General features: G+C 44.3%; 1 protein-coding gene across 2 annotated transcripts in view; it reads right to left on the minus strand.

Annotated features, from left to right (window-relative positions):
- Window positions 1-14,296, minus strand: part of BACH2 (BTB domain and CNC homolog 2) — a 338,775-nt gene that overhangs the window by 7,162 nt on the left and 317,317 nt on the right. For both annotated transcript variants that reach the window (XM_082250238.1, XM_082250239.1), the window contains one exon: window positions 625-831. In XM_082250238.1, the coding sequence (XP_082106364.1) occupies window positions 625-831 (207 nt within the window). The remainder of the gene's footprint in view (window positions 1-624; window positions 832-14,296) is intronic.

Consider the following 14,296-nt stretch of genomic DNA (forward strand, 5'->3'; position numbering starts at 1 on the left):
CTGACAGAGGGACTGCCCCCCGCCAGATCACATTGGTCATCGCTCACAGCCAATAGCAGAGAGCGCTGATCGGATGCAGATCGGCTGCTGGTTTTCCAGCATGCTCATTTGACAGAAGCTGGTCCTGGGATTGGCTTCTGTCAAACAAGGACCTGTTCATACGGGGCCATTGTGGGCAGGTTTCTACTGTACCGACTGATTTTGGACGATATTCGGCTCTTTATAAATTAGATGCCTGAAGAAATATGCAACAGAATTTAATTAAGATGTTACCAGATTTGTGGGTGCAGAAGTGCACAATAAAAAAACAAACCTGTGTAAATCCAACAGCCAGAGGTTGAAAAGGCCAGGCAATCATCAGGATCTACACTGACACCCGATTCTGCTTTAAAAGCCTTGGTTCTAGGAACTTCTGCAACCCATGTCCTACTAGTACTTCCATTTCCTAAAGTTTAAGATGCCCATTCACTTCTTAGAAGTTGCAATTTCATAAATGAAGATTGTGAGGCAGTCTAGCCTGACACTGAAGATTCTTCCACCATTATAGTGCAGTTTATTTTCTTTCTTATTTACCATATTTCGCCAATGTAGTGCATTCCATCCCAGTATCAAGTGATTACTCACCAACTTATGTATTTCACATTCTAAGTTTTGAATACAGTCGAGTTTTCTTTTCCGGCAGCGCTGGGCAGCTATCCTGTTTTTACTTCTACGTCGAACATCATGAATAAATTCCAACTGTTCTGAGGTCAGCTTGTGCATTTTTATCATCATTTGGAAATCATTGCGTGGAAGATCTGTGATTTGATCAATTGGAAAGGGCAATTTAACCTGCAAGACAGAAGCATGATCAGTGGATAACTGGTATTCATGCATTGTGTATTTATCTCATTCATAAGGGCAGAATTTGTATTTCTTGACTGTAAACACAGATCTAGAGTCATAGCCAAACACCACAAGGCCCTGCTTCAAACTTTATTATGAGGCACCCTCATATCTTACACAATCAACTATGCCTGTGCCATTTAGCTCTTTGCACAATAGAAAAACAGAGATGTGGGAGAAAACAAAACAAAACTAACATGTAAGCTCAAAATAGGTATAATGAATGGAGAACTCCTCACAAGTGTGCCTTAAAACTTTTGTGCTCAGAACACTTGCTTTGTTTTACTCCTTTTGTAAACTGTGTTGTTACTTTAATGACATTCCACGTGGCTTTTGTGGGATCCAAAAAAACCCAGTTGGCTAGTCTGGGCCGTTCACTTAGATAAGATTTTCTTTCTAAGTCACTTTACCCAAATTCTTCATCCTCACATGTTTAAGGTGCTTTGGATAAATCAGCACAAACCTGCAAATGGCTACTTTTCCAAAGACTGATCCACCTATGTGTGCCAACATCATTTCAGTCAACAGAAGAAAACACAGGCCATGTTCAGGCAGCAGCAGCACCTAAAATTGCTTATGAGTGTGTGTAGCATTGTAGCACAGGTAATTTATTGAGCGAACTTATAAGTATTGAGTGAACTATACGTATATCTAGTTCTATATAGAGAGATAAAGAGACAGAGAGCAAGAGAAATAAATCATTGATTAAACCTGGAATGGTATTTAAAAGAGAAGTATAGGGTGTAGAAAAAAAAACAATGATACTCTCGATCTGATGCTGCATCGATCTGATGCTGCATCTGTCGCCCGCCGAATCTACACTAACTGAGCAATCAAAGACTGCTGATTGCTCAGTTCTCATCATTCAGTGAGCAGAGAGTCGGTAACTGTCAGTCTCTGGCTCTCTGCTCTACCGCTCCAGCACTGAAGCGCTGGGCTGTGGAGGGGGCAGTAGGGGCTGGCTCAGACTCTCAGCTGTCAGTCTAGGCTTCTGGGTGGATCTCGACATATGGTCGGGATCTTTTCAGAGCCTGGACCAGCTCTGTGACGCTGAAGTCCACTGTCTGCTGAAAACAGATCACAGGAGTGCAGAACAAACTGCACTCCTGTGATCCATAGGAGACGTACAGCCAAACAAGCTTTGGCTAGACTTCTCCATTAAAAGTTAGAAATGTAATTATTTATTTAATGACAGTGACATAGGGAGACTATTTTACACAATCCCTATGGTACATTTAAAATAAGCACCTATGTAAGTGGAATATTTCACTGATCAACAATGTAAAAGCGGACACTGACCACAAATTTAACCCTTTTACTGGCAGCCTGCAGCTGGCCAGGTCCTTCGCCAGTCCGATCACCCACCTGGACCGGCCTCTGCACCCCTGATCCATCCCTGCTCTGGCGGCATCCCTCCCTTCCCATCGCCTGTAGCTGCTGACTGGCACTGTGCTTTGGTGGCGAACTGTCAGGCTGAGGGGGGGGGGGTTGTGTGGGTGCTGGTGAAGCTGGGGCTTGGTACATGTGTTTACCAGCCCCCTCCATGTGGTACAGTGGACCTGGGCAGCCATCGCTACCAATGACTCCTATGTCCCTTGACAGCTTTCTGCTAATCCCCGCTGAGCAGGCTGATGAAAGGTCCACATCCGCTCCGCTGCTGCAGAGTGGACACAGACACAGCCCGCTGTTCTCTATGGGGCGGTCGAATGGAAAGGGACCGCCTGTCCATTTCCATCCGATCCGGTAGATGGATGGGGAATGGGATCCCCATCCATCTGTTTTTAGTGGATCGGATCAGGTGCAGGTGGGTATAAATGGACACATGTCCATTTACATCAGCCTTTCCATAGAAAACAAAGGGTGGTTCAACTGGGCCTGCCTGAAAAACGGATAGACAGACCCAATCGGTCTGCTTGTGTGAAAGGGGCCTAAGGCCTTGTTCACACAGGGCATTCACAGCGTACGTTTACAGGGATGCACGGGTGCAGGCAGTCCCACTAATGTAATTTGGGGTGTAGCAACTGCAAGAACAGAGTCAATGTTCCCAATTTGACATCCATGTAGGTCCATGTGCATATCCCTGAGCTCACACTGTCTGCATTTGGGGTCGTGCACCCACACCCTCACGGATGTCAGACTGGGAACAGCAGCTATGCCTGTGCAGCCATTGCATCCCAATTGACATGAATGGGATTGCCTGTACGGGGATGCACGGAACACCTGTGCATCCCTGTGTGGGTAAACATGTCCGTCCATGTACATACACTTTAGTAAGCCACATGTGAACGATGCTTTAGTAGTAATTTAGCCGGAATTATGCAGGAAAGTTATGTTGTGTTTATGTGCACTATTAATGATTTTAGTGTATTTTTAGTGAAAATAGCGATATGATGAACATTTGCGCAATTATTGCGGGACCCAAAAAATCAGTAGCATGTTTTTTATTCTATGGGTCATGTGCTTTCAGAAAATGTATGGTTTGAGGGGTATTTTCAAATTCTGAAAGCTGTAAGAGAAAAATGGTAACCTCCATAGTAAATCATTTTTTTTTTACAGTTTTGCGTACCTTTTAGTTTTCACCATTTTACTAAAAGGTGCAATTTAAAATGTACAAATATTTAATTTATTAACTCAATGTAGGTTTAACTTTTCAATTACATAGGAATTTAGCTGGAATTTTGTACATTTTGCCATGTAAGAATCCATCCAATTAATGACTTTAGTGTATTTATAGCGAAATTATTGGTTTGATAAACATTTTCACAAATATTGCGGTGCCTTAAAAATCAGTAGCACCTTCCTTTTATTCTACTGGTCCAATGCTTTCAGAAAATATATGGTTTGGTGGGTCTTTAACAAACTCTAAAAGTTGTAGGGGAACAATAACTACCTTCAGATTTTTAGAGAAATTTGAAATTTTTGCGTACGTTCAATTTTCACCATTTTGCAAAAAGGCGTAATTTAAAAATTACAAATATTTGTTGTTGATTAACTCAATACAGGTTAAGCTTTTATATTTAGCAGGAATTTTGTAAAATTTGCTTTGTTTATATCTGCTAAAAATGATTTTAAAGAAATGAAAGCGAATATATTTTTTAATAAACATTTGCACAAATATCGCAGGGCGTTAAAAACAGTAGCACCTTATTTTTATTCCACAAGTCATGTGCTTATATATGGTTTGGGGGGGGGGGGGGGTCTTAAACTCTGAAAGCTGTAAGGGAACAATGAAACTGCTAGATTTTTAGAGAAATTTGGATATTTCAATTTTTGCGTGTTCCATTTTCACCATTTCGCAAAAAGGCGCAATCTAAAATTTACAAATAGTGGTTATTAACTCAATACAGGTTGGCTTTTATATTTAGTAGGAATTTTGTAAAATGGGGTTGGTATTTATCTGATAATAATGATTTTAGTGTATTTTGAGCAAAAATATTGTTTTGCTAAACATTTGCTCAAACATTATTGTGCCCTGAAAATCAGTAGCACCTCATTTGTATAATACTGGTCATGAGCTTTCAGAAAAAAAAAAAAAAAAGGTTTGGGGGTGTAATGGTATCATGCGTGAGGACACCATCTTGTCCTCGGCATCCATTTTGTTTAGTGACCCAGGCTCCTTGAGCGAAAGTAGCCCCCACCTTTCGCTAATCAGTGGATCCAAAAGGCACTCATTCGCCACCACCCCACCTCAATTAGTGTCACTGAATGCAGGTCCCTGCGTAGCTGACACTTTTCACACCTTTAATATACACAAGCAGATTGACCGCACAGACATTCTGTCTCCTCGTGCTCTAGAGTTAATTGGTAATCTGAACACAGCATATGGCTCCTAGGTCATTCGAAAATGACACAGTTAACCACAAAACTTCCTAACTTTATACCCAAGGAAGATATGTCTCTAGAAAAATATATTTGAATGCCAGATAAAATACAGATCAAATTAAGATCAAACTTGAACACCTTCCTGCCTAGGAAAGACAAGCTATCGATCAGATGCCTTACATGTCAGAGGTTATTCCAAGATAACCCATGTTTAGTGTCTAAAGATAGGACATTCAAAACCGGACCATAAAATATCGGTTTCAAGCATGTAACCGTTACTTTCTCAAGATATTAGTGCTTTTATTAATCTGTGAAACCGGGAGGTCCCTTAGCAGTTTATAGACTCAGAGCCTATTGGCCGAGTACTTCTGGTGGCACCCCCTGGAGGGTCAGAGAAAAGGACACGAACTGATAGAGAGCTCAGTTCTCATCCTACCATCGAGGTCATAACATCGCTCAAGGGGAACCAATCATACCTGTTCAGCCTCTGAAACTAAGGTAATACCAGGACCGTTTTAATGCAAGAATTTTCACTCTTTATATTCATATTTCTAAAATTGCTGTATTGTGTCTCTATTTTTTTGTAACCCATTTTTCTGTAAATATTTTTATTAGCACCAATTTTAACCTTTCTTATAATTAAACCTTATTTTGAAAAGTGTTAACTTTGTCTCTAAGCTCTTAAACGCAAACTGACCCAAAAGAACCTGTCTCCTGAAAGAGTGCTACTGTCTAGGATAAATCTGAACATTCTTGTCTGAGGTGACAGTGAATGTTACAGATGGTTATCCTAAAGTCATAATTGATATTTCTAAAATTACGAGCTTCCGCTGGGCTCAAATGTAGCGGTGGTGGCAGAGAAAAGGTTAATCGTTTAATTAACCCGGTGACAATCGCTCTCAATCTGCTGGCATTCAGATTGTGGTCCCGCAAGTTGGACAATCTGTGTGCTGGGTGCAGCTGAGAGTGGCATTGTTACGCAAGTGACGGCAGGGTGTGGGATTGCCTGGTCTTTGGTCACGAGTTGGATGAGAAGGCTAGGGGTCTGATACCTGCCACCATCGCATATTGGCTGGCAGTGTACGTGGAATAGTCTTTCATTTAAGAGCATTCAGTGCACTGTTAGGAATTAGCTCTGTACTGAAGGATTGTAACTGTTGTGGAAAGCAGTCCTTAGAGACAAACTGGTGCATATTTTTTTTTTTTTAAAGAGACACACAACAATCTCTACTTTCTACAGCTCCTTCCTATCTTTGCTTTCTGTTCTATCTTTTCTGCTTGCAAACATGCCTGGTTTATCGGAATATAAGAAAATGAACAAAAATTAACTTGCTACGGAGTGCACATCAAAAGGACTTGACGTCAGTGGCAAAACTCGTGAAGTAATGATTCATGCCCTGCAGGAGTATGATATCCAGGCAAGCCGAAATCTGGTGGAACCAGAGGAAGAGGCTTCCATTTCTTCAGAGCCCAGTGATTCAGGCACGGCTGCACAGGATGGGCCAGCAGAGACTGACACTGGAATACCACTGGATGTTACCTCCACTCCACAGCATGTGCAGACCAGCCCCAGCTTGCCTGCAACCAGCATAGACTCTCCTCAAATGCAGGAAACACTACAACGTGTTAAGGAGATGGATCCTATGGCGTACCTGCAGTTTATGGCACGCCAGGCTGCGGCTGAGAGAGAGGAACAACGGGCGGCGGCTGAAAGAGAGGCTGAGAGAGCCGAACGCCAGGCTGAGAGAGAGAGAGAGGATGCACAGAGGGAGGCTAATCGTCAGCACGTACAGGAGATGGCTAAACTCCAGCTGCAGCGACAGACTCAGAACCTCGGATCCCTAGAGCACAGGGACACCTCTCTGCTTATGAGCCCGGCAGCCAAATTTCCAGTTATGGAAAAGGACAGTGACATTGATGTGTACCTGCTGTAGTTTGAAAAGACTTGCCGCCAGTACCAGCTGCCCCAAGCACAATGGGCCTGGGGACTCATATATGGATGTGGTAAGCCGCTTACGGACCACGTTCCGTCAGTGGACTAAGGGCTTGAAGGCCATTACGTTTGAGTCCCTGGAGGATCTCATGATTGGAGATCAATTGTTGCACATCTGTCCTACAGACGTCAGACAGTTTGTGCTGGAACGAAAGCCAGCCTCTGCCCAATAAGCAGCAGAACTGGTAGATACCTACATCCACACTCGGGTATCTGACCATCGCAAGGCTCCTCTGTATGGTTCGAAAGGAGGGAAATCACACATGGAAACACCTCCTGCACCTAGGAGTCAAGCTCCCCAGCAACCAGCCCCTGCAGTTCCTGGTGTCACCTTCCCTACAACTGACACCCGCAGATGCTACACTTGTGGAAAAGCGGGACATCTCAGGACACAGTACCCTGAGCAGAAGCAGATGAGATCACCTGGTCAGCCGGCCAGCAACTCTTCCTCCGTGCTGTATGTCCGCAGGAAATCCCGGGTGACTGCCGCCAACTTGCAGCCCGTCACCGTGGGCAACCGGACTGTCACTGGTTTCCGGGACACAGGACCTGAAGTCACCCTGGTCAAACCAGAAGTGATAAGAAGGGACATCATCCCTGGAAAGTTTTTTACCCTCATTGGAGTTGGGGGCACCCGCTCACAGGTACCCCGTGCCCATGTTTTCCTTGATTGGGGTGCTGGAAGTGGGATGAGGGAGGTGGGAGTCTCTGAGGAAATCCCCACAGATGTTTTGGTTGGTGCCGACCTAGGTACCCTTGTTTCGTACTACACCCCTGCTAAGAGCACCCTGGATGCCTCCACTGAACTCTCTGGACTTGACAAGGTACTGTGTGCAGATATTGGGTTAATGTCTGGGCAACCTATGGATGGACAGAGGGAGGGGGAGGGGTGGAGTGGTGTTGAAGTCCCAGGTCCTCCATCTTTTGAAGAAGGAAAGGAGGCCCCCTTGCCTGTGGAGTTACCAGCGGTATACTGTAATAATGTTGATGATAATAACGTTGATTCTCATGATGATGAAAATGATGATGATGATGATAATATTGATGCTAATGATGATGAAAATAATGATGTTTTACCCATGTTGTTGGTCCATCGCAGTGTGGCAAAGGCAGGGGAGATGCAGGCCCTGGTCGCAGAGCAGCAGGAGGAGGTCTCTATGTCCTCTCCTTGTTCTGACCCCGTTGAATCCACCTCTGTTAAGCCTCAGCAGCTGTCTTCGTTCGCCACAGGACAGCTGGCTGGGACTTATAGTACTGCCTGTGAGGCAGCACTGCGGATCGACCAGACTATCAGATCACTTAGGAATGGAGCTGAAAGGCCTCCTGCTGTGATGAGTAAACAGCTTGACTGGGACAATGGGCAGATATGTGTGACAGGACAACAGGCAGGAGGCCTGGAGACTGAAGGGGTTAAACAGCTGTTCATTGTGTCCAGTCCACCTCACAGACATGTATTGAAGGTGTCACATGATCTGATTTGTAAGGATCCTTGTGGGATCAGGCGGACCGGGCCTGGAGTGAAACACCAGGGTTTGTGGCTTGACCTGATCCTCACACAGCATCCTAGCCCAGCACATGCCAGGGACAGAGTTAATACCCCTGAACTGGCAAAGACAAGTGTCCTGTTAGCGGTAGCTGACACTCAGGGCGTGGGTTTGGGCCTTCAGCTGAAGCCCCCCTTCCCCCTCCAGGTATCTATGCTGCTGGCAGTGCTTACCGCATGCTGCGTCAGAGATATTGGAGACCCTGGGAGGACACACCCTGACGTCCACGAGATGGGCGCCTGGGTGTCTGCTCCCCCCATACCTGCGACCCCCCCTGTCTCACAGGAGATGCAGGCCGATGGGGAACAGGAGACCGAGAGAAGGCTTTGTGGAGCCTTTAGCAGGCTGAATGTCAGCCCTGCGATTGTGGCCTACCCCGTGCCCAGGAACCATGAGGTGTCAAAGCAGCTGGCTGGTGCCCGCTGTCGAACCACCTTGAACCTGAGCAGGGGGCGTGGACCAAACCTAACCTGAAAGGCTCAGGACGAGCCAGCCTTCCCCAACCCATGTGGCTTAACTGCGTCTACGGCACTGCTAGATGGGGTTGGGAAAGCATCAGACACCTCCCTAAGGGTCACGTGTGATCCACAGGGAGAGGTCGAACCTGGTGCAGTGGCCTGCTTTAGGGGCCTGGTAGTGTTTGGCCCTGTCTGGGTGGAACACCCAGAGCTCTTGTCCACAGTCCCAAACGTTCTGGCATGGCCTAGTTTGACAGTTCTGCATAGTAACTGTCAGATGGACCTGTCAGCGGTTTTGTACTGGGAAAAGCAGGGAGGAGTAGGCACCCAGAGATCTGGAACTGAGGATACCAGGACCTGGCCTACTCCTCACACCACCACTTTGGGTACGTCATTCCTGGGTACAGCTGGCCACAGGTGGATGCTGGGGTGCGATGATAGTGGCTCAGCTGAACCTGTGACTGACCAACCCAACGGTACCCTGGTTAGACGGGCCTCCTTGATGCCAGTGTGTCAGAAGGACCATCCGGCCCTGACGGAGGTACTGGCCCGTGCAGGCGTGCACCTGGGACATGGGGCCCGGAATTTAAACGCCTAGTCTCGGCACAACCCTATGCCATTACCTTTGGGCCAGATACAGCCCTAGGCCGGAGGGATGCTAAAGGAGAGGAAACTCTCATCCTCTATTTGAGCCGTAATCTTCTCCCCAGGGGAGTAGCATCTGTCATCCAGCAGAAGGAAGGCAGTACCCATGGCAATGCGAGTGGTTTGTCACGGCAAACCGAACCCACGGAAGTCGGTTGCGTTCGGCGGGAAATCGTAAATTCCCCGCCTATGCGCCCACAAGAAGGGGAGGTGAAATGGTATCGTGCGTGAAGACACCATCTTGTACTCGGCATCCATTTTGTTTAGTGACCCAGGCTCCTTGAGCGAAAGTAGCCCCCACCTTTCGCTAATCAGTGGAACCAAAAGGCACTCATTCGCCCCCACCTCACCTCAATTAGTGTCACTCAATGCAGGTTCCTGCGTAGCTGACACTTTTCACACCTTTAATATACACAAGCAGATTGACCGCACAGACATTCTGTCTCCTCGTGCTCTAGAGTAAATTTGTAATCTGAACACAGCATATGGCTCCTAGGTCATTTGAAAATGACACAGTTAACCATAAAACTTTCTAACTTTATACCCAAGCAAGATATGTCTCTAGAAAAAATATATTTGAATGCCAGATAAAATACAGATCAAATTAAGATCAAACTTGAACACCTTCCTGCCTAGGAAAGACAAGCTATCGATCAGATGCCTTACAGGTCAGAGGTTATTTCGAGATAACCCATGTTTAGTGTCTAAAGATAAGACATTCAAAACCGGACCATAAAATATCGGTTTCAAGCATGTAACCGTTACTGTCTCAAGATATGAGTGCTTTTATTAATCTGTCAAACCGGGAGGTCCCTTAGCAGTTTATAGACTCAGAGCCTATTGGCCGAGTACTTCTGGTAGCACCCCCTGGAGGGTCCGAGAAAAGGACAGGAACTGATAGAGAGCTCAGTTCTCATCCTACCATCGAGGCCATAACATCGCTCAAGGGGAACCAATCATACCTGATCATCTTCTGAAACTAAGGTAATACCAGGACCGTTTTAATGCAAGAATTTTCACTCTTTATATTCATATTTCTAAAATTGCTGTATTGTGTCTCTATTTCTTTGTAACCCATTTTTCTGTAAATATTTTATTCGCACCAATTTTAACCTTTCTAATAATTAAACCTTATTTTGAAAAGTGTTAACTTTGTCTCTAAGCTCTTAAATGCAAACTGACCCAAAAGAACCTGTCTCCTGAAAGAGTGCTACTGTCTAGGATAAATCTGAGCATTCTTGTCTGAGGTGACAGTGTGTGTTACAGATGGTTATCCTAAAGTCATAATTGATATTTCTAAAATTACGAGCGTCTGCTGGGCTCAAACGTAGCGGTGGTGGCATAGAAAAGGTTATTCCTTTAATTAACCCGGTGACAATCACTCTCAATCTGCTGGCATTCAGATTGTGGTCCCGCAAGTTGGACAATCTGTGTGCTGGGTGCAGGTGAGAGTGGCATTGTTACGCAAGTGACGGCAGGGTGTGGGATTGCCTGGTCTTTGGTCACAAGTTGGATGAGAAGGCTAGGGGTCTGATACCTGCCACCGTCACAGGGGGGTCTTTAACAAACTCTGAATGCTGTAAGGGAAAAATTAAAAAATCAATGGAAAAATTGCAAAAATGGCCTGGCAAGCTAAGTTTAAAAGTGGAGTACAGGGCCTGGCAGCGAAAGGGTTAAAGGGAAACTTACACAGACCTCCAGTATTAAAAAGGACATTTATACAGACCACCATTACAAAAGGGGCTTTTACATAGATCTCCAGTCTAACATAAAGGGGGCATTTACACTGACCATAAACCTAAAGGGGGCAAACCTGCATGTATTATTAGTTGTGGTTATAGGCTTTCTCATATGCTTTGACCCATGTACACCCACATGATTAGTTAACTGCAATGGCTGCTGAGACAAGTAGCCCAGGAAACTAAATTACTTGCTACTGATTGGATATTCTTTACAAAGTGAAACTTCACTACATTTGCTAAGCTTTGAGGAAAATGAATACAACTGCATGGAAAGTGCGCAGTTTATTTGCCTTCAGTAAATCGACCCCATTGTATCATGTTCCTCATATCAGAATTTGGTATGGTATTACCAGTGTAACATATAATTCATTTCACTAAACCTGGCAATACACTAGTTGAATTTCATTTAAAAGTTTCCATTGTAAAAACATTAATTTGATTTTCTAATTGTTAGAGGGCTCATATGGTTGTTCATTTTTGACTGCAATGATGAGAATAATCGAAGGAGCAGTGTATGTAGTTTTTCTGTAAACTTTATTTTTTCGAAATCAAATGGTAAAAGCAAATACAATATTGTAGTACTGCCGAATGACATTTGTCAAGTCATTAAACGTACTGAGAATTTCTGTACAAATGTTCGTACAAAAATTCATTCAAAAATCTACTATTGTATGGCCAGCTTAATTTTAATCTGTTTACAGATCCCACATGCGGGCATACCTGGCAGCCTTAGCAAAAGGTGCTAATGACTCTTTTGTTTATAACTTCATGTATTGTGTGATAACGTCATTTTATATAGTGACTTGCATTATCATTGACCCTTCTGGTGATAGCTTAAAGTATTGTGTTGTAATGTCTGTTTTTTGTAGTAGCATTATTTTACCCCAGCCAATTTTAGTAAGCGTTAAGACTTTTACATATCATCATTTCCCTGTTTTCAGTATTCATTAAATTACAGTTACGTTTCTAGGAAATAATTTAATACTACTGCTTATTCAGATAGAAAGAATTACTTTCAAAAAAATCTGTCAACAAAGTGTGAACTGACAAAAAATATTCCTGCAGTACCTACATATTACCACTAGAAAGCACTAATTGCTTATGCTAAGAAAAAGCAAATGTCATGTAGTCAGGAAGTATTTAAACGAATAGCAGATACTATGAATTTTTTCCTGAAATCTGGCCATTAGATCATATTAGCAAACTAATTCACAGGATTTATCAAATTCATAAAAGATCAACAAATAACTCTTGGTGTAGCCCTATGTCTATACAAGTTATGTTATTTTTCTCAAACTCTTGGTGTAGCCTTTAGACAGGTTATGTCATTTATCACAACCTTATCAACAGTACACTGTCCTTTATATTTGCAAATTAGGTGATATTATTTAGAAGACTGTCAGGAGTCTAAAGTTAGCCGCACATCAGTAGAACTTTAAAATCTTTAGTTTTAAGAACATTCGTTTGATTTTCTAATTGTTACTGGGGTCAATTTAAAGTTCCTTTAACCACTTAAAGAGGTTGTAAACAGTTACATTTTTTTTTTTTACAAGCTGAAAGAGAAACACATAATGAGCTAGTATGCATCGCATACTAGCTCATTATGAAATACTTACCTTCGAACGAGCCCCCGCCGTGCTGCCCGCTTACCTCTATGACGGGCGACATGTCCAGTCGTCCGTCTTCCGGGATCGCGGCATCCGGCCATCTGATTGGCCGGAGCCACGGTGACGTCACTCCCGTGCACGCGTGCGGGAGCCTACGGTCACGGCACGGGGCTTTGAAGGAACGGCACCAGCCGTTCCTTCAGAGTGCATGCGCCAGTGACGTCACTGGCTGCATGTAAGGTAAATATCTCCTAAATGGTACATGTTTAGGAGATATTTACAGTACCTATAGGTAAGCCTTATCATATGCTTACCTATGGGTAAAAGTGTCAGAGGAGGGTTTACTTCCTCTTTAAGCCCCAGGCCTATTTTTGACACATTTTGTTTACAAGCTAAAATCAGTATTTTTTGCTAGAAAATTACTTAGAACCCCCAAACATTATATATATTTTTTTAGCAAAGACTCTGGAGAATAAAATGGCGGTGATTGCAATATTTTTTGTCACGCGGTATTTGCGCAGCGGTCTTTCAAACGCCATTTTTTGGAAAAATTACGAAAAATCACATTTCACTGCATTTAAAAAAAGACTAAACAGTAAAGTTAGCCCATTTTTTTTGATATTGTGAAAGATGATGTCACGCCGAGTAAATAGATACCCAACATGTTACGGTTTAAAATTGCGCACACCCGTGGAATGGCGACAAACTACGGTCAATAGAAATCTCCATAGGCGACGCGTTAAACATTTTTAACGGTTACCAGTTTAGAGTTAGAGTGTAGCTCTTTTTTTTAAATTATTGCTCATGCTCTGGCAATCGCGACGATACCTCACATGTGTGGTTTGAACAGTGATTTCATTCGCGGCTCGACTTCCATATACGTTTTCTTTCGTGCGCGACCTAACGGCGCGGGGGGCAGCTAAAATTTTTTTTCCCTATTTATTTATTTTTTTTAATTTTAACACAGGATTTAAAAAAAAATAAAAAATCTGATCACTTTTATTGCTGTCACAAGCAATATAAACATCCCTTGTGACAGCAATATGCAGTGACAGGTACTCTATATGGAGGGATCGAGGGTCTAAAAGATCCTAGACCCCTCCACTACTCTTCCATGTATTCAAACCCCGAAAACTGCATTTTTGAATACACTCACTTTTTTAATCTGCCGCCTTTAGCAGCCAAGTAACCCGGATGTGACGTCATGGACACCGCCTCCGGGTTACTTCATCGGAGACCCGATCGAAGCCGCATCCGGCTTAGATCGGGACTCCATCCACCCGGCAGAGGTGACGGCTGGTTGCTCGGGTCTCCCGGTGGGACGGGAGACCCGGGCAGAGCCGCGGAAGGCGGTGGGAGGGGGGGAACGTCCCCTTCCGCTCGCCAGGGTAACGATGGAGCGGCTCCTGAGCCGCATCGGTCATTACCGCTGGAAAGTCGATCGACGGCTCTAAACAACTGTAACGGGATGATGCCTCTAGCTAGAGGCTTCATCCCGGTATAACCACGCAAAGTCAGCCGTCGTACGGTACGTCACTTTGCGGTAAGAGGTTAACCACTTACCCACTGGGCACTTAAACCCCCTTCCCAACCAGACCAA

This window comes from Pelophylax lessonae (assembly GCF_965119305.1).
Source record: "Pelophylax lessonae genome assembly, chromosome: 3".
NCBI lineage: Eukaryota > Metazoa > Chordata > Amphibia > Anura > Ranidae > Pelophylax > Pelophylax lessonae.